The sequence below is a fragment of the Spinacia oleracea genome, chromosome 4, assembly GCF_020520425.1.
Source record: "Spinacia oleracea cultivar Varoflay chromosome 4, BTI_SOV_V1, whole genome shotgun sequence".
Lineage (NCBI taxonomy): Eukaryota > Viridiplantae > Streptophyta > Magnoliopsida > Caryophyllales > Amaranthaceae > Spinacia > Spinacia oleracea.
Genome location: NC_079490.1, coordinates 44,538,621 through 44,560,860, shown reverse-complemented (window position 1 = coordinate 44,560,860; position 22,240 = coordinate 44,538,621). Strand labels below are relative to the sequence as shown.

The window sequence follows — 22,240 nt, the reverse complement described above, 5'->3', positions numbered from 1 at the left end:
GGTGTAACTCCCATATCATTCAATCGCTTGTAACCGTTCATTTACTTCAGCCGTTTCCGTTGGTCAACGCCCATAGCCTTTATTATTGTCTTGATGGTTGTTATGTGACCCTTGAATGGTTCACCTTGCCACGTCACGGGGACGTTATTTTACCGCCCAAACAGTGACCCAAACTTCCTTTTTAGGTTTAGATTGGATGAAAAAGGAAAATTGAGGAGTTTGTTTTGGAGAGACTCTATGATGATGGAAGACTATGGAATTTTTGGAGATATAGTGGTTTTTGACACAACCTATAGAACAAACAGGTATAACCTAATTTGTGCTCCAATAGTTGGAATAAACAACCACTGGAACAATTGCATGTTTGGTTGTGCATTCATAGGAGATGAAAAGATTGAGTCGTTTGTGTGGCTTCTACAAACTTTCACAAAGTCAATGGGGGGAAAAAGTCCAATATCAATCTTTACAGATCAAGATGCAGCAATGAACAATGCCACCAATCAGGTAAAAATCCAAGATTTATTCTTAAAGTTGTAGTTTTCTGTGCTAAAGTTATAATGTAATTACCAAAAGTTAGTTAAACTGGTAAACACCTTTTCTTAATTTTTATTACAATGTACTAAGTTTTATATTGATATTGCTAAGTATTAACTTGAGGGGAACCTGAAATGTTAAAGTTATGCAGTTTTGAGTTATAAAAAGTTAAAGTTTGCCTTTTTGTATTTAAAGTCAGGATTGATGTAGTAAAAGTAAGAAAAACTTGAATAATTTTTTTTTACTTAAGATTGGGTTGTATATGCAGGTCTTTCCAGATTCAAGACACAGATTATGTGTGTGGCATTTGCATCAGAATGCTATTACCGGATTTGGGGCATTTAAACAAGATCCAACTTTTAAGAAGACATTCAACTATTGCTTGTATAAGTGTGTCACAGTAGTTGAATTTGAAACCAATTGGAGATCAATACTGCAACAATACGAGTGTAGACACCTACTTTTGTCCCCATTCCCGAAAGGGAAGGTTCGATGATGAGAACGTAAATCTCCACTTGACAACGCATCTCATATAAAATAAAGAATCTCAATCCCCTTTCCATTTCACCCGAAACCTGCTATTTATGGAAACCTGCTAAAAATAGTAACTCCCGTAATGGGTAGTTGTTAAAAGTGGCAAGTCATAAAAGATAGAAACCTGTCAGAATTAGGTGTTGCAGTCCAACATAAATCCTAAATGAGATAGAAATTACGAGAGAATCCTATTCCTAATACGATTCAAAAATAAGAGTTACGTATTAATTAAAATCCTAACGAGCCTAGAGTTCGTAACGGGCCCAGATGCATTCCATCATAAAATTAATACGCACTAAAAGACTCGATTAAAGTCTCATACACTCCGGATTCTAAGAATCCTAATCTGACAAAGAAACAGCCCAGATCCTATTTTCAACGCCTGGCTCTGGGCGCCGAAATCTTCGGCGCCCAGCCCTGGGCGCTGAAAATACCTAGGACGTGTTCTTTCCTAATTCCTCGTGGATTAGAGTTCTACAATTCTATCTTTCCACGAACTCTTTTCTATAAATAGGGCCCTAAGTTCGACGTGAAAGGAACAACAACACACAATTATTATTCTGAGTATTGACTCTAAACCCCTAAGCCTAAGCCTCACGCTGCAAAACTGATCACGCGTTCTGTCGCAATCGATCCAAAAATCGAACAGAACGTATCCTGTCCTATAATTTGAGATTCGTTAAATAAAAGGAGAAATAGCAAAGTCAAAGTGGTTAGTTTTCTGAGAACCATGACGCACCTCTCAAGGGTGCGTCGTAATGTGTCCCTCTTCCATGGTTTAATTGCTTTCCTCGCCCTTTTATGAACTGTTAAACTAATTAAATCTGATTGTTCTATCACGCCTAATAAAGATAACATGTTGGGAAATTGGATTATCATGCTAGGTCCCTTAAAACAATCTAAATCAGATAATCGCGTTCGATCTAGTACTATATGTTGCATATTGTTAAAATCAACTCAGATTAGTTTAATAGTTAACGCATGTCCCTTCAATTATTTATGCTGAGCTAGTAAGGATATCCTGCCTCTGGAGTTATCGAAGAGCGAGTACTCCTCTCGGTAGTTACAGTCCCCCGAACCCTCAATCTCTACCTTGCGGGTGTATGTTGAGAGATCCCTACACCAGGGATCACAAGGGAACCTACGGCCGTCGTGGTCAAACATAATTGCACTCCCTTTATGTCACGATAACCGGGTTTTGTCAGTTTTTCTCATTGTCGTTAAAAACTGAATTACGACTCCTATATTACTAGTCAATTGGGTGTAAACTCACAGGAAATCCAATTACACTTGATTTGACAAAAAGAAACGTCACACCCACGAGGGACAAGGTCACGCATTAGCCTAATGCTTTTTTGACCCCCTCACAATGAGCTGATAGGGGAAGAGTGGTTTACAAATGTATACGATTTGAGAGAAAAATGGTGCCATGCCCTAAGCAAAGACTTCTTTTCAGCTGGGATTTTGTCTTCACAACGAAGTGAAAGCACTAATCACGCCATCGGATATAGAGCAAACAGAACAACAAGTTTAACTGATTTCTATAGATTGTTCAAAGGAACAATACAACGTTGGAGAAGTACAGAAAAGCAAGCTGAATTCTCTTGTAGTAAATCGGTTGCATCCTCGGCTTTACCACTATCTGGATTGCTAAAACATGCATCAGAAGTTTACACGTTGTCACTATTCAGAGACTTTGAGGAGGAATTTGAATATTCAATTGCAACAACAGCAAAATTAATTTGGAAACAAGGTAAATATCAGAAGTTAAAGTTTCCATTTTTGAAAAATTATAAAGTTAGTCTTTTGTTGTAAAAGTTAGGCCTTTTTTATTAAAAGTTAGGTAAACTGAAATATAAAATTTATTAACTTTTACTTCACCAGGGTTAACTTTTATACATATTTTTCTAACTTTCCACCTTACAAAATATCAAAAGCTAAAATTAACATTTTAGGGCAAAAAAATTTAAAGTTAGGTTTTTTGTTTTAAAACTTAGGATTCTGAAGTTAAAGTTTAGGCATCTGAAGTTAAAGTTTAGGATTATGAAGTTAAAGTTAGGTTTTTTATTTTAAAAGTTATATACCCTGAAAAATTAAGTTTCATAACTTTAAGTACAGCAGGGCTAACTTTTATATTGATTTTCCTAACTTTAAAATATACTACTACTAATGCAGGTAATACTGAGTTCTATGATGTGTCCATTGATGAAGAACCTTGGTCTGCACAGAGAGTAACATACATCCATGAGAGCCAGACAGTATCATGTACATGTAAAAACTTTGAAGCTTCAGGATGGTTGTGCTACCACTGCATTAGGATATTGCACCTTCATTCGGTTAACCGGATTCCAGAACAGTACATCAAAAAGAGGTGGACAAAATCTGCCAAGTCATCGGTTTGGAACAAATTAGAAAATGAAAAGCCGGAAGAGGTGCAGTACACGTACACCTTGGCGCCAAACCATGGCTAGGAAATAATACAACCTTATCTTGAAAAGCAAGTCAAATGAGGAGACAAGAACCCTTATGGAGGATGGTTATGCCACTAGTTTGTCTCTGGTTGATGAACTTCTAGCATCATTAAATCTTTCAAATACTGAAGATTCTTCAACCACACAAACAAGTGCAACAGCAGCACCTGAAACAAGCACAACACGAGCACCAAAAATAAACTCAGCACCAACATGTAAAACTTAATATTTTTTTTATAAAAGTTAAGATATTAACAGTTAAGGTTAGGTTGGAGATGAGGGAAGTCTGTCTTAACTTTAGAACAAAATTTAATAACTTTAACATACTTAACTACAACTTTAAACCAAAAAACTATAATGTGTGAAATAAAGACAGATTGGAACTCACATTAGCTTAAAAAGGAAAATATGTAAAAGTTAGGGTTTATAAGTAAAAGTTAGGGTTTTATATGTAAAAGTTTGGGTTTTATAAGTAAAAGTTATAGTACATTATGTTAAATGTTTATAGGTACTCATGCAACAACAACAAGTGATACAAGTGTACAACAAGCTGCAACAAGTTCTGAACCTGCAACAAACACAACAATTGAACCTCCTATGGTGTTGGATCCTGAACGTTGCACAACAAAAGGAAGGAACAAAAGACCATGAGGACCGCTTGTCAAAAAGAAGAAGGGAAAAACTGTAGCCCCTCCAACAACAGACTTTGGAACAATAACTCCAAATTTGAGATTATTTTGATTCATTTAATGTTTCTTATCAAAAATAGAATTTAAATTTTCATTAAAGTTAATGTTAAGGTTTCTGAAGTTAAAGTTTAGGATTCTGAAGTTAAAGTTGACTAGACTTGAGAACTTAGTAAAAATTTGTTTTTTACATTGAAAGTTTGAATATATGCATTAAAATTTAGTGAAGTATGATTTTTACCTCAGGTGTATATATTTTTTAATCTTTCTTTTGTTTAAAAATGTAAAAGTTGAGATTTATATACTAAAAGTCAGGCTTGATGCAGTAAAAGTTGAGTTATATTTGCGTAACTTTTAGCATAAAATTGACAACTTTTAATATGTTTCCTAACTTTTACTAAACGTCACCAAAAACCCATGTTACTTGGTCTGACTTGAAAATGAAGTTTGAGAGTGTCTGAACCCATGTCGAAGTGTCGGGGATCTGAAACGGATACTTGATGTAAAATGAAGAGTTGGAGTAATATACCAAAAACCAATATTATACTTAAAGTTGAAAGTGTTTTACTTAAAGTTAACCTTTTCCAACTTTCTCAACTAATATAAAATTTTCTCAACTATAACAACAAAGGAGCTAACTTTAATTGTGATTTTCCTAACTTTTCACATATAGGAAACATCAAAAGAAAGGTAGTTGTTTTGAGTACAATAAGTTAATGTTATCGATATAATATTAAAAGTCAGGCTTTATGCAGTAAAAGTTGAATTACATTTGCTTAACTTTTAGCATGAAATTGACAACTTTTAATATATGTTTCCCAACTTCTACTAAAAATCACCAAAAACCCATATTACTTGGACTGACTCGGGTACTAGTGTCGGACACAGGTACGTGTCCAAGTATCCGAATTGGCTAAATTGTGAAAATATCCCAGGATTTAAGTCGAAAATGAAGTTTCAGAGTGTCTGAATCCATGTCGGAGTGTCGAGGGTCCGACATGGATACTTAATGTACAATGAAGAGTTGAAGTAATATACCAAAAACCAATATTATACTTAAAGTTGAGAGTTTTGTACTTAAAGTTAACCTTTTTGTAATAAAAGTTAGATAAACTAATATTAAATTTTCTTAACTATAACAATAACAAGGCTAACTTTGATTATGATATTCTTAACTTTAAGCATAGAATCAACAACTTTAAATACATGTTTTCTAAGTTCTACTGAACATCACCAAAAACTAATATTATATGCCATACATACATAAAAAATGCATTATACTCTAGAGAAATATTTTTGTGAAAATGTAAAAGTTAAGATTATTGTACTTAAAGTTAACCTTCATGTAATAAAAGTTAAGTAAACTAATATTAAAATTTCACGCTGTAGGTTTCTTTGCCATCCGTTTGATAAGAGCTTGCTTCTTCTCTGGTGGTTCTACATTTGGTGGGTCAGATGCATCTGGTACATTCCTTTTCAGATGTTTTCTTGAAACAAAAGTCCTCAACGGTACTTCGTTGCCCTCTGCCGCATTGTCATTCACCTCCAGTTGATGTTTCTCTTTGACAGTGTTCTCTGGTTGCTCGTTCTCATTGGCATTCTTCTCTGGTTGCTCTTTCTCATTGGCTTTCTTTTCAAGTTCCTTCTCCTTTTTAGCAGCTTCTTTCTTCAACTTTTCAGCTTTCTTATCGTCTGCCAATTTTTTCTTACTCCTCGTTAACACATCTAGAAGGACTTCTGCTCGTTTGGAATTGAAATCAGCAACATTATTGAGAACTTCCTCCCGTTTGTCATTCATGTCTGATAGCACAAGTGTGGCACATATTTCGGTACGCATAACAATCCTTTTACGGGGCTATATTGTTTGGGAAAAAAATGAATAACATTATCACCATCATTTTAAAGTTTCAAAATAAATAAGGCTTAAGTTAAGCTAATTGCAGTAAAAGTTAGGAATTTTGACATAAAAGTTATGATTCGAAAAAATCTAACCTCTTTCAAATCAGGACAGCTACATTTGATTCCTTCAAATGTCAACATACTTATCATCGTATAAATTCCACAATCAAGGTCAAAACCTTTGGGAGTCTTCCAATCAAACTCAACCTCCTCCATGGCGAACGTTCCAATATCACCTTCATGATTATGGCCTCTCTCATCAAGGAAACTACCCAGGAGGTCACACTGAAAACAAAATTAAACACATTATTGGTTTGTAACAATAAATAGTAAGTTGAACCGGTAATTCAACATTCTTAAATTGACTAGAAGTAATTACCAGAGTTGTTGAAATTTTTTCCAAGTCAATGATTTGAGCTTCATTATACACAAGATTGTATACGTGTTGCATTGTTTTGGTTTTCAAATTCAACAAAAATAGGAAAAAGTGGCGTTCTCGAAAAAAAGGAACAAAAACCTACAAAAACAAAACATATTGTGATGTTAATAGATACACAAAAACAAAACTTAGACTACTGAAAGGAAACTTTAACTTCAGAATCCTAAACTTTAACTTTGGATGCCTAAACTTTAACTTCAGATGCCTAAACTTTAACTTTAAAATCTTAAACTTTAACTTCAGAAACCTTAACTATAACTTCAGAATCCAAAACTTTAACTTCAGATGCCTAAACTTTAACTACAGAATCCTAAACTTTAACTTCAGAAACCTTAACTTTAACTTTAGAATCCTCAACTTTAACTCTAGAATCCTCAACTTTAACTCAATTATCCTAAACTTTAACTTCAGAAACCTTAACTTTAACTTTAGAATCCTAAACTTTAACTTCAGAAAACTTAACTTTAAATTCAGAATCCTAAACTTTAACTACAGATGCCTAAACTTTAACTACAGATGCCTAAACTTTAACTTTATAATCCTTAACTTTAACTTTAAAATCCTTAATTAAATTTTGAGGTGATGCACAAGTAATAGCAGACCAGTTCAACACAGGTGATGTCAAAGCCAGAGTTGTGATCATCAGTCCACTCTTTCCAACAAACTAGAAGCTGATACATAGCAGCTTCGTTAGTTGAATCTTGCCAAAGAAGTTCCAGAATTTCCTACAAGAGAAAACAAACAAATTAGTACAACATAAACATTTCCTAAAAACACCTTAACTTTTACTAAACTACTACACAATTTAAGAAACTCACACTTTGGCGGACACCAAAATAGAATTTGGAAGGCGGTGAGGCATTCCACATTTCATTCACATTTATCATTAACGCCCAACACTCAATAATAGATAGAGAGATCTCTTGATCTTCAGCAAGTGACAACATATCCTCTTTTTGTATCATATGTACTGGATCAAACCAGACCAAAGTTTCCCTAAAAAAAAAAATCAAAGTTAAGCTTTATTAAGTTAAAGTTATGCCTTTTGTACTTAAAGTTAGGACAATGTATTTAATGTTACCCTTCACTTGGTCAAAATTAAGTTACATTATATAAGACAATTAAAAGACTTGCTCTGCATCCACTACGACAGGATCATCCAGAAGGCAATAATCAGCAACTTCTTGATACAACTCAGGCATACGTTTCGTGTTCCTCTTGTAAAAACGCATGAAATGTCCGACAAGGAATGGTTCAACGTTAACCTTACAACATGGAATTCCAACTTTAGCCTTGCCATTACAGAAAGAAGAGTGAATAATGGAATGATAACCGACGGTTGGATCGTAAACTTTTAATTATTTTGAAGCAGTTTCATGGCTTGGAAGAGGGTCAACACTTGGAAGAGGTTCAACACTTGGAAGAGGTTCAACACTTGGAAGAGGTGCAACCAGATGCTCAGATAACTTTGGTTGTACATCAACCTCCGGAGTTGCGCCTGTAGTAGAATAAATGATTTCTTATCATTTAATGTAAAAACCTTAAAGTTTTTTTTTTTGATATTTCTAACTTTTCAATATATAGTAAACTAAAATATAGTAAAGTTCACCTGCATTGGTCTGCTGAGTTGGATCAGTGATAGCATCAACAATACGAGGTTCTTCACACTGTACAGCAGTCTCGTTACCGAATTCGTTGACATTAATTTGATGAAGAACTTCTTGAATCTTTTCATTTGGACTAACATCTCGAGGTATAGTAGAAGGTTTTCCATCACAAGCTATATTCTCCAAACCTCCTAGCATAGACTGAACTGAAAGTACCATATCAGCCAATTCTTGCATCATGGCATAATACCTTGGATCCAAATCATCATCCGGCAGCAATGGAGATGAGCGGCGTCTCACTGCTGATTTAGCTTCAAGTTGTTTCAAATGGAAATTTGAAACAATTTCCAAGTTCCTCTTCATTCTCAAAAACTCCGCATGGATTTCCTTCAAGATTCAAGAAAAGTTAGACTTTTTGAATTAAAAGTTAGACTACTGAAACCTTAACTTTAACTTTAGAAACCTTAACTTTAACTCCAGAAACCTTAACTTTAACTTCAGAAACCTTAACCTTAACTTCAGAAACCTTAACTTTAACTTCAGAATCCTTAACTTTAAGTTCAGAATCCTTAACTTTAAATTTAGAATCCTTAACTTTATATTTAGAATCCTTAACTTTAATTTTAGAATCCTAAACTTTAAGTTCAGAATCCTTAACTTAAATTTAGAATCCTTAACTTTAACTTTAGAATCCTAAACTTTAAATTAGAATCCTTAACTTTAACTTTAGGATCCTTAACTTTAACTTCAAATTCCTTAACTTTAACTTCAAAATCCTCAACTTTAACTTCAGAGTCCTTAACTTTAAATACATAATCCTTAACTTTAACTTTAGAATCTTTAACTTTAACTTTAGAATCCTTAACTTTAATAACAAATTTCCAAACTGTTAGGGGGGAAAATACCCTCTTGGTGACGTGGTCAGACATGACAAGTGGAGTATATGTGGCTGCCAACAAGCCGTGACGAAGCACCGTTCTATCCTGCTCTCAACGGCTAAGGGAAAGGCAGCGGTTACAAACTGTTGCTAGACAAGCCGTTATTACTCATTTAAAGCCCAATTATGTACATTTATGTGTAAACGTTATACTCTTAGTATGTAATGCCTATAAAATGGCTCAACTAGGTTAGTTTGTATATACGAAATACTAAGTAATAATAATACTCTCATTCTATGCTCTTACGACTTACTCTCGTTGCTCTAAATTATCTTGCTCAATCGATTGTTAGCACCATCATCAAGGCAAGTTCGTCTCTAAGTAGAATTTTCCTAATACAATTTGGCTCCCGTCGTGGGGCTGACAATCAAAGGCAGCTCGAAAATACCATTCCAATCACCATGGCCGGTAATGCTAGCTCATCCAACGATGTCACTCGTCACTTTGAAGCCATGGAGCAGCGCATCAACATCCTCCAAAAGGAAAACAAAGCTCTACACTCCCAGGTCAGATCCGCTGCCTCCATCGCCATTGGGTCCAGGTTCCAGTACCTGCGAGACAGCTCTGGGCTGAGCCGCCGCTTAGACCTTGACGTCGCCCTAGATCATCCCCTCCATGTGCCCTTTGACGACCCTGGAGGCCCAATCCTCGAACAGATCCGTGAGTTCGAGCCGCTGCCGAGTCAGCCCCGCTCTAATTCGAGTTGGATGCCTCCCCCTCCAGCTCAAATATCTTCTGCAGGTACATCGGCGACAGCCGCTGCCACAATGGTCGCCCAAGCCGCCTCATCTCAAGTCGGCACGACGACGTCCACCATGGTGTCGGCACCCGCCTACCCGTCTCAGTCCCGGCGCAGAGACCAACACCAACGGCTCAAATGCCCTGGGACCAACTCTTCTCTCAGCAAGTCGTCCGACCCGTCGTCAACCTAGTCACCTCAGCACCAGGAGCACCTCCCCAAATAATGGCGGTCCCCTTGGCCAGTCAAGCACCACAAGCAGTGTTCCCACACACCCCGATGCGCCCAGACTCCTCTCGAAACTATTCTCTATAAACCACTCCTAACAGGTCAGTTGTTCCGATTAGTCATGGTTTTGTAACTCCTTTTCCTTATGTTGCAGGTACCAACGCTGCCCAGGGGACACCTCCCTTCATACAAACAGGTCGTACCGCAGTTCACTCCTCACCAACCTCACAACATATATCCACAAAACACCTATTACCAACATCTCCAAGCTAGCCTTCCCGAAACGTTCAGCCCCCTCGTCCCAGTGCTCAACAACATCTGCGAAAACACCAACCACCAACTCCAACAAATTATGACCATGATAAATAAAATTCCAGGAGTGCCAACGCCAATCAAAGAAGCCAGCCTAGATAGTTATGCCGACTCGCCATATGTCGACCCCATCGACGCAGACATCCGAAAGCGGTTTAGCCCACCCAATATGCCCATGTACGACGGAACGACTTACCCAAGAGAGCAAATATTGACCTACAAGCAGCTGATGATGACAATACCAGTTCCCAAGCACATGAGGGAGGCTAGTCTCTGCAAAGGATTTGGCTCAACACTGATTGGACCCGCCGTGAAGTGGTTCACCAGCCTGCCAAACAGATGCATCACTTCCTTTGCTCACCTCGACAACATGTTCAACCAGCAGTTTGCCAGCAGCAGGTGTTTGGAGAAACAAATAAGCGACCTATACCATGTAGTTCAACGCCCAGACGAACCTCTAAAAGATTACGTAGCTCGGTTCATCAGAGAGAAGGTGACTGTACCTGAGTGTGACGTCCCAACGGCAATCGAAGCATTCAGGCAAGGGGTGTACGGCAATCTGATCAAGTATCCCTACAAAACGTTTGAAGACGCCCAAGCCAAAACAATGGCTCAAGTCAGGTTGGAAGAGACTCTCTACTCCAGGAAGGGAACTAACGACTACACCAAGACGGACATGCGACTACCCTATCCCAAGAGAAGCAATGATCGTCCTGCCCCTTATTCCCGACCTCAACATGTAGCAGTGGTGGAGGAAGATGACGACCCCGACTAGAAGAACAGCCCAGATCTTCCCCCAAGAATTAACGAATATTCTTTTTGTGTTGACACTGTAGGTTTGATGAACCACCTCTCAAAGATGGGGAAAGCAGTGCAATGGCCGCCGAAATCTAGTAAACCCGACTCAAATAAGGACCCCTCAAAATGGTGTGACTTCCATGCCGACATTGGCCACACTACAAACGAATGCGTGGCGCTAAGAAGAGAAGTGACTTACTTACTCAAGAACGGATACCTCAAAGACGTCACGTCGGACAAAGCTCGCGGCATTATCAATAAAGACAATTCCAACTCTCCTTCTCGACCTCCTCCACCTCCCCCTCATACTAAAACTGTAAATTTTATTGCTGGAGGTTCTGACGTTTGTGGTTTGACTTATTCTGCAGCAAAGAGACACGCTCGAGAGAACGAGATAGACAGACCAACCCGAGCTGTAGCCGCGAAATATCTAACGCCTATATCTTTTGATGAATCCGACGCAGGGAATATCTCAGATAAACATCACGACGGCTTGGTAATATCCATCCCTGTTGGAAACTGCATGATCAAGCGGGTCCTGGTCGATAACGGTAGCTCCACCAATGTTATGATGCTCGACGCCCTTAAGGAGATGGGGCTCAACCCAGACACAGATGTCGTCAAGAAGTCCACGGTTTTGATAAGATTCAGTGGCGAGGCAAAGACTACCTTTGGAGAAGTCACTCTACCTGTATACGCCCAAGGGGTCAATCAACAGGTAAAATTTTGTGTTATTGATTGCCCTTCGTCATACAACATTATTTGGGCAGGCCCTTGATTCACGACATGAAGGCCATCCCATCGACATACCACCAAACCATCAAATTCCCAACTCGATGGGGGGTTCAGGAAATCAAAGGGGATCAACAAGAATCCAAAGAATGTTACAAGGCAGCCTTGAAGCCCTTAGCCACCAATAAGTCCTCTTTATAGCAACTACAGTCCAGTTCCGACCCATCAGGCTACAAAGAACCCAAATCCGAGCAGCTTGACGAAGTCATCTTGGATCCTGCAAAGCCAGAACAAGTCGTCATCATTGGATGTGACGTACCTGACAACATCAGGTCGGAACTTATAACATTTCTCAAAGCCAACGCAGATTGTTTCTCATGGTCCCATGAAGATATGCCAGGTATCAGTCCAGGCGTCATCACTCACAAACTCAGTGTTGATCCACATCACAAGCCCGTCAAACAGAAACGACGGAAGTTCGCTCCAGAACGCAACCAAATCATCAACGACGAGGTTCAACAATTATTAGACACCGGAAAGATTAGAGAAGTCAAATATCCAGATTAGCTGGCCAACGTCGTCGTAGTCAGAAAGAAGAACGGGAAATGGCGTGTTTGCATAGACTTCACCGACATCAACAAAGCATGCCCCAAAGACTCATTTCCCTTACCCCACATCGACGCTATGGTTGATGCTACTTCTGGGCATGAAATGCTCACATTTATGGATGCATTTAGTGGATACAATCAGATTATGATGCACCCGGACGATCAGGAGAAGACCGCCTTCATCACGGAACGTGGAACCTACTGTTACAAAGTCATGCCCTTCAGCTTGAGGAATGCTGGTGCTACCTATCAACGCCTAGTCAACAAGATGTTCAGAAAACATTTAGGCGACACTATGGAGGTCTATATCGACGACATGTTGCTAAAGTCCAAAAAAGCCTCAGATCACATCTCACACCTCCAGCAAGCCTTCGACGTCTTGCGAGAATACAACATGAAACTCAACCCCACCAAGTGCTCGTTTGGAGTCTCCTCTGGAAAATTTCTAGGTTACATGGTCACTCAAAGAGGCATCGAAGCTAGTCCCGACCAAATCCGTGCAATTATCAACCTACACTCACCTCGAAACCAAAAGGACGTGCAAAAGCTAGCGGGAAGAGTGGCTGCTCTCAACCGTTTCATCTCCAGGTCGTTTGATAAGTGTAAATTATTTTACGACATCCTTAGGAAGAACAAAAAATTCAATTGGACCGACCAACACGAAGCCGCACTACAACAACTCAAACAGTACCTTTCAGAACCCCCGCTGCTATCGAAACCAAAAGACAATGAGGAATTACAAGTATACCTTGCAGTCACAGAGTCGACCATTAGTGCAGTATTAGTACGAGAAGAATACGGCAGACAATTACTCATTTATTACGTTAGTAAGTCCTTACTTAGCGCCGAAACGAGGTACTCCCATCTTGAAAAACTTATCCTTGCACTAATTGTTGCTTCTACTAAATTACGCCCTTATTTCGAGTGTCATCCTATAACTGTTAGAACTAACTATCCCATGAAGTCGATCATGAGGAAGCCTGAGTTATCTGGCAGGATTTCCAAATGGGCAATACAGTTAGGTTGTTACGACATCAGATACGAGCCTCGCACAGCCATCAAGTTGCAGGCTCTAGCGGAATTTGTGGCTGACTTCAGCCCAAGTCTCCAACACGAAGTCGACAAGGAAGTCAACACACTAACCGATGGTGGACTCTCGTCAACATGGACCTTGCATATTGACGGCTCCTCCAACATACGGGGGACAGGTTTAGGTATTGTGCTAAAGTCGCCACAATGGGACACCGTAGTGCAATCTGTCTGCTGCGAGTTCAAAGCTACCAACAACGAGGCGGAGTACGAAGCCTTGATCTTAGGATTATCACTAGCACTCGACATGAGTATTCGTCGACTCGAGGTACGTTGTGATTCATTATTGATTATCAGTCAAATTAACGGTTCGTATGCAGCAAAGGATTCCAAGATGCGGGCCTACTTGGAAATAACAAAAAGGCTCGTCAGCAAGTTCGACTCATGCACCCTACATCAAATACCAAGAGATCAGAACACCCAGGCCGACGCCTTAGCCAATCTTGGCTCAAACATCAAACCCAAGCTCACCTCCATCCCCGTAGTCCACTTGATGTACCCAACCATCACCAAAGACAACTTACCCATCATTGAACAAACTCTACCAACTCAAATGCCCTCATCATGGCGCGACCCCTATATACATTAGCTCAAACACCATACCATCCCACCTGGAATCACCCACGAAAAATCCTTCCGCATGAAAGCTTCCAGATACATTATAATCCATGGAGTACTATTCAGGAAGTCAGTTGCAGGGCCATACCTGAGACGCTTAGATCATGATGAGATCGAGTCAACATTACGGAACATACATGATGACGAATGTGGAAATCACGCCGGAGGACGAAGCTTAGCCCACAAGACCCTAACCATGGGGTATTTTTGGCCAACTATGAAGAAAGATGCAATTACCTTCGCCAAGAAATGTGACTCTTGCCAACGGTTCGCATCCATCTCTCACCAACCTTGTGAGGATCTCCATCCCATCTTGTCCCCCTGGCCCTTCATGAAGTGGGGGATGGATATAGTAGGACCCTTACCACAGGGGTCAGGGCAACGCGTCTTCATGTTGGCAATGACTGATTAGTTCTCTAAGTGGATTGAAGCAGAAGCATTCAAACGAGTCCGAGACACTGAGGTCATTTCATTCATCAAGCGAAATGTCCTTAGTCGGTTCGGAATCCCCTCCGAGATCGTCTTTGACAATGGTTCTCAGTTCATCAGCAACAAAACCGAAGAATTCTGTGGCAGGTACAACATCACCTTGCATACCTCAACACCAAGGTACCCTCAAGCAAATGGCCAAGCTGAATCAAGTAACAAAATCATCATCAACAATCTCAAGAAGCACCTTGACGACGCCAAAGGAAGATGGGAAGACGAACTACCTATGATCCTTTGGGCTGATAGGACGACACCCAAGACGGCAACCAATCATACTCCTTTCTCTTTGGTCTTCGGTTGCGAGGCAGTCATTCCTCCCGAAGTCGAGCTCCCCACAGCAAGAAGCAGTTTTATGACACCAGGAATGAACGACTCAGTCCTGTCCTACGACATCGACACTATTGACGAATTCAGGGAAGCAGCAATGGTCAGGATGGCGTCCTACCAACAAGCAGTCGCAAACAGTTACAACAAGAATGTAAGAGTTCGAGTATTCCAACAAGGTGTTTGGGTTCTGCGCAAAGTTTTCCCAAATAAGAAGGATCCTCGACACGAAAAGATGGCCCCGACCTGGGAAGGTCCCTATCAGATCGTAAGACGAACAGGTCATGGCGCATACGAGTTGGTTGATAGAGACGGTACATCCATCCCAAGGAGCTGGAACGCAACGCACTTGAAGTTGTACCACTTCTGAACACTTTGAATCCTTTCTTTTTAGTTTTTTCTAACACACAGGAAAACTGGCATTTACCGACATCGTGTCGACATCCCCAAACCGGGGACAGCACGACATATTCCGAACCCGAGACGATCTTGGATGCAACCATGATGAAGCACAACTGTGACGACAACAAAATCAGATAAGTCCCCTATCTTTGTCTTTTTTACTTTTTCGATTCTTTTTTCTTCATTATCATTACTAACTTAGGCATCGGAGGGTCGTTGGCTCCACCAACGGCCAACCTTCATGCCATCGTCTAGTTTTGCAGATCACAACTTGGAGCTGGCACAAACGAACACCTAGAAGGAACAAACAAACATATGCGACACAACCTCGTCTAGTATTCTTTCTGAACTCTTTTCTTCCCTCTTCTTGTCGTAACTTCGTTTTATTTCATGTTGCTCTATACCGACTTAAGCATCGGAGGGCCGTTGGCTCCACCAACGACCAACCCTCACGCTCTGCTATGTTGACAGTATGACGCCCACATGAAGACGAGTTCGACACGAAGAGGAAAGATTGGATAAATGAAATGCAAACACAGGAATGCAAGTTAAGGAAAAATTGTTAGGTTATGATACATATGACAATTCATAAATCATGCGGAAAAACCATAAAGCCAGGAAAGCATATTATTTACACATAATCATTTAGCATAGAATAGATGCATACATGTTGTAGCGTGCCTTCCCTAGCTGCGCCCGAACCGAACAAGAACAAGTCTTTAGGACTCCAAATGTTGTCCCTCCGTAGATAGTCCACAGTACGTCCGGATCCGCCTCAAATTAGACCAACTAGAATCGCCCTTAAGGTGCTTAGGAATTTCGGCTAGTGTTTACAAGTGTATGGCTGATTTTTATTTCAAAAACTTACCCTTTGAATACTTCAATCGTACCCATAAATTGTGACCCTAGGCACCTATTTATAGGAGTATGGAAAAGGAATTGTAATCCTACTAGGATGTGGATTTGCTAGTTAGAACTTTATTAGGACTCTAAATAACCAAACAAATCTAATAGGATTAGGATTTTAATCTTTGCACAAATCCTAATAGGATTAGGATTTCCCGCACAAGCATTGCACGAGCCGTGCACCCGCGCAAGCCTTGCGGCCCACGATAGGCGCACAACCCACGCTGCAGTTCTCTCGCGCGCGCGCGCCCTTGGCTGGGCCTGGCCTTGCGCTGGGCCTGGTCGAGGCGTGCGTTGGTGCGTGCGGCTCGCTGGGCGATGGCCTGGCTTCGTGCTGGGCCTTCGTCTAGCGGGCCTCGTCCGATGCTAATTCGTACGATACGCTTCCGATTAAATTCCCGATTCCGGAATTCATTTCCGATACGAACAATATTTAATATTTCCGATTCCGGAATTAATTTCCGTTTTGAACAAATATTTAATATTTCCGTTTCCGGAATTATTTTCCAATTCCGATAATATTTCCGATTCTGACAATATTTCCGTTTCCGACAATATTTCCGATTCCGGCAATATTTCCATTTCCGATAATATTTTCCGATACGCACCATGTTTCCGTTTCCGGCAACATCTACGACTTGGATAATATTTATATTTCCGATACGATCCATATTTCCGTTTCCGGCAATATCATCGTTTCCGGAGTATTCATTTCTTGCTTGTGACGATCTTAGCTCCCACTGAAACCAAGATCCGTCGATTCCGAATATCCATAGATAGAGTATTTAATGCCATTAAATACTTGATCCGTTTACGTACTATTTGTGTGACCCTACGGGTTCAGTCAAGAGTAAGCTGTGGATTAATATCATTAATTCCACTTGAACTGAAGTGGCCTCTAGCTAGGCATTCAGCTCACTTGATCTCACTGAATTATTAACTTGTTAATTAATACTGAACCGCATTTATTAGACTTAACATAGAATGCATACTTGGACCAAGGGCATTATTTCCTTCAGTCTCCCACTTGTCCTTAGGGACAAGTGTGCATTTCCTAATTCCTTTGTCGCTCGATGCTTGCTCTTGAACATAAGGTAAGAGTTGTCATCCTTATTATGTCCAGAGGTGTTTCTCGGTTTCAGAGTTCAACTGATCAAATAAACAGATAATCATAACCTATGATTCATCCGAGCACGGCCATGCATTTCACAGTTTCTAGCTCTCCGAGTGGCCTTGTACAACTTTTAAGCATCTCTTCCCTATTTATGGGAGCACAATCCCAATCTTGCGATCTTGAGATTAGACTTCGTTTGATAGGTGATTACCTGAGCGTTGCCTTTATAGCCTCCTTTTACGGTGCGACGGTTGGTCAACGTCAAAGCAACCAGTTCTCAAACAAGTAATCTCAAATCACTCAGGTATTGAGGATTTAGTGTCTAATAATTTTAATGAAATTTACTTATGACAGATTTTCATCTCTTACAGTAAAGTTTCATAGGTCTGTCCAATACTAGTCTTCCCAAAGTAAGTATCTATGCAAATGATTATGACATTGCCATGTCCACATAGTTCAAGAAACAGAACTAGTAGTCATCTTGCATTCTAGTCGTCTAACGTTTTCTATGTGTCCAATTTTATAGAAAACTCCGACTAGGGACCATTTTCAACTTTTGACATTTAAGTTCACTTGATAGACATTTCTTAGTCACAGGACTGGTCCTGACAGTCTATCTTGAATATATCGTCAAATTGAAGGGACTCATCATTTAATACTAAACCAAGATTAAATGGAATATGAAAATACATTTCATATATGATAAATGTTCAACCCCAATGTTTTACAACCATGGGCCTCAAACCCATCTTTAAAACAGTTCATGGAATTCAAAGCTATGCTTGATTTCCAGTGCTACAATGTGAGTGTTGCTTTTCACTTGTTGCATAGGTTTAGTTATCATGCTTTGCCAATCTTAATATCCTTTTCATCGAATGTCTTTTCGAGATAGGATGATAAGATCTTTTGAGTGTGTTTAGTTTGTGATCTATTCTCTCTAGCTACAAGAGTGGTTCTACGCATTTTGCAATGAAGAACTATCAAGTCAGCAGACATATGATCCACCCAAGTTCAGTAAAGAACTCTTTAACATAAACAACCCTGTTTTAATGCTTCTCAGGCAATAAGTACTTTTACTTCAACTGTATAGGTTGCTAGTGATGCTTTGTTTGGATTTACTTATCCAAGCAGTTCACAGATATGTGGAAGTCTTTCCAGCTGTATCTTTGAACATAGAAATTAATGTTTAATTTCCCACGCAACAACTCATGGTCTCCAATCCATGTTGCCATTTCAAAACACGATGCTCTTTTAGCTCGTCCTTGTCAATGGTTAACTCCAAAGGGATCTTGCTTGATCCTTTGCTAGTGTTTATGCGTGTAGCATCAATATTTAGCATATCTTTATTTCCTTGAATCAAGAACTAATCCTATGTACCTTTTTCAAGTACCATAAGTTTTTCTTGATCTCAGTCTAGTTGATCTTCACTTAGATCAATAGAGATTGGTATATGTTCGTCATGCCTAAAGTCATACGATACGTTTTTGGCGATCCTCATATTATATATACATGATAAATTCTTTTGCAAAATAATTCCCAATTGAATTCTATTCATGTAACTTCAGCTCATCTAGTTTCAGTAGATACTAAATCCAGCTAAATTCTTTGACATATAATATAGGTTAAAAATTTTACTTAGATCCTTTGATGTTTAACTTAGTAAATGCTTTATACATAGTTCAAACATTCTTTACTTAGATTTATTCACATGGGTCGAATATCTCCAATGGAGTCTTTCGTGTTTGATTTAGTAAATGCCATTACTTAATCCAAAACATTAATATAAGATCTTTGTAAATAGATCTTAATACCCAGTATGTACTAAGTTTCGCCTTGGTCCATCATTGATGAATAATTTTAAATCTAAGTCATTAGCATTTGAATGTTATTTCACAATAGAGAGATATGTGTGTGATACACATAGGACCAATTATGTTTTATGTACTCCCACTAAACTTCTTATATATCTATAAGAATCATGTACATTTTATGAAACTAAAATACTTATTAGCTTCACTAAAATACAATTCCAATTCCCAATTGCTTGCTTAAATCTGTACTTAGATTTCATAAGCTAGCTTTCATTTCAAGCATTATTTGGATCCACAAATCCTATGACATGTCATGTACATAGTTTTCTTCCAACATTTGATTGAGGAATACGTTTTGTCATCCAATTGCCATATGTACCAATATGCAATCATTGCTTGAATTATAGACTTGAGCATTACGATTATGCATGAGGTTTCAACACAATCCATGCCATCAATTTGCTTGTAACCTTTAGCAACTAATCTAGCTTTGTGTGTTAACACAATTTCATGTTTGATGGTTTTTATCCTTAAAATAAACTTGCAACCAATAGGTGTGAAACAATTCTTGCAAATCAACAAAATTTCAACTTTGTCATCAAAACATTGAGTATGTTTTATGGCCTCTAACCATTTAAAACATTTGAGTCTATATATGGCCTCTAACCATTTTAGGGAATCTGGGTTTCGTCATAGCTTTCTTACAGGTCACAAACTCATTAATAGTTTGACTGCAAGTTGTAGGTTTCTTTACTATCTAATAGAAGAATTGCATAGCATCAGTGACCTGAACTCCATGTTTCTTCACTATCTAATAGAAGAATCTCATAGTTTCAGTGACTTGAACTCTATGCCTACTTGGGTATAGAACATCAAACAATAGAATATCAATAGCCACTTGAAAGTCCTTTGAACATTCTGTTCTCCTTGAAGCACTTGTAAAGTCTTCTAAGAGATGTCTATTTTTTAAAAGCCACTTCTAAAGTCCTTAAAGAATACGTGTTCGGATTTTCTAAAGAACTTCGAAAAGCCTCCAGATTGTCCGTTTATGTTTGTTCTTCGCCTCGAAGACTTTCGAGGTCTATTTTCTCCCACTTGTCATTTTGGAAACGAATCTCCAAAAGGACATTATTTCGAGCAAACAAACATTAAGTTCTCAAAATTCGTGGTAGAAACAATACCCTTGTGTCTCATTTGAATAAATCACAATGAAACATATATCTATACTTGGGTCTTAGTTTGTCGAATGACAAACACTAAGCTCCCACTAAGTTTTGCAACTCTCTAGATATATTTTATGAAAAGTTATTCTGAAATTACTTTTCAATAGCTTTGACGAATTTGGTTTAGTTTGGTGGTAGTTGAGCATTTTGTTTTAGAAATTTTAGGAAAAGTCTTTATGATCCATCATTGATCGAATCAAGTACTAATTGACTTCGATCATTCCAACGTAGATATTTCATATCTTATGGAGCTCGATCATGAAATTACTACACACAATCATTGATGATCATTTTTGGTCTCAAGTAATCATCAACATGATCTAACCTAGATCTTTATGATTTCTTGCCAAGTGGATTTTATACTTCTGAATCTTTGAACTAGCCAAACAAATTCAAACTTATATCACATTGAGTAAATAAACCTATATTCACTCAAATCTATGTGAAATAATAAAGTCATAAAAACTTTCTTTATCTTTGAACTCTATTGTCTAGGCGTTCTAACAATAGTTCATATCTTTTGTTACTTTCAACAAGTAAGACTAGTCGTCTTAAATTGATCTAGAAATCAATTAACTTTTAAAAGTCCATCAAAATAGAGCTTTTGAATGTTAATTTGTTGATATGGTCTAAGCAACAATGCCAAAGATTAGTGGAACTTAAATCAAGGGGTTGATTTGAACCTAGTAAAGTTCTTATTGTTAAAGAGTTGTTTGTTTTAATCAAGCATATTGACTCAAACCGTAAATGACCATTTCATTCAAACAAACAAACAAGCATTGTTTTCGTTCTTCTGAATGTGAGTCTTTCTGTGTCTGAAGCAGAAATTTAGGTATGCTGATTATGGAACAAAATAGCCATTAGATTCCAGCCTTTGAAAGGACTTAAAACAAACTAGATGACCCTACAACTAATGTAGCATTGCCATGCTTCATTTCCCACTTGTAGGCCATTAGTGTAGCCTAGCTTCCATTGTTTGAGTTATTACCGAAGTAAAAACCTCAAGCGGCATATGATACCCAGGAAGTTTGATTGCTAGGTCACTTTTCTTTAAACATAAACTTATAGGTAGAAACTGAATCGTAAATTCCTTTCATTTGTTCCTTTGTTTTCCTATTTCTTGTACCCTTTCTTATAGTCTTAAGAATTGAATTCTTTAGTGTTGACTTTTATACTTTGTTGGACATGTCCAATGTCACCAACAAGGTTCTTTACCATTTTAATTCATGTTGAATATTTTGTTTCAACTAGATGATCTTACCAGAAGCTTCTAAAGTTCTCTAAGCATCGATCTATTCGAATGTCTAGGGTCTAGACTCATTCGAGAATTAAATGGACAAAGATATTAGGTTGTTAACCATTGGTAAAGCTGAGCGTTTAAACTCAATGCTTTATGATCTCAAAACTACATTGTATTTTGAATTCACAAGCACCCATTGGTTTGCCATTCGATTTTTGATTCTCGAAAACAACCATAAAAGTCGCTTAAAAGAAACGTACATTTTACATTGCTCATTTTCTCTCATTTCCGTGAATCGTTCTTGGATTCACTACCAATCGAGGAAATTTACTGTTACCTTTCTAAAAGGATTTATTGCAGTGCAAGATATTTAATTATAAACAATAATTAAAACATACATTGAAGCATGCAAAGTCTAAACATTTATCATGAATAATAACTTGAAATTTAAAGCAATCATGCAATTTAAACAAGTCATTAGCATTTTATTCGAATTATG

General features: G+C 38.5%; 1 protein-coding gene across 1 annotated transcript; it reads left to right on the top strand.

Annotated features, from left to right (window-relative positions):
- The first annotated feature begins 243 nt into the window (after nt 1-243).
- Nucleotides 244-3,539, top strand: LOC130471500 (protein FAR1-RELATED SEQUENCE 5-like). Its single transcript, XM_056841679.1, has 4 exons — nt 244-504; nt 803-983; nt 2,450-2,821; nt 3,244-3,539. The coding sequence occupies exons 1-4, from the start codon at nt 244-246 to the stop codon at nt 3,537-3,539; spliced, it is 1,110 nt and encodes a 369-aa protein (XP_056697657.1).
- The last annotated feature ends 18,701 nt before the right edge of the window (nt 3,540-22,240 follow it).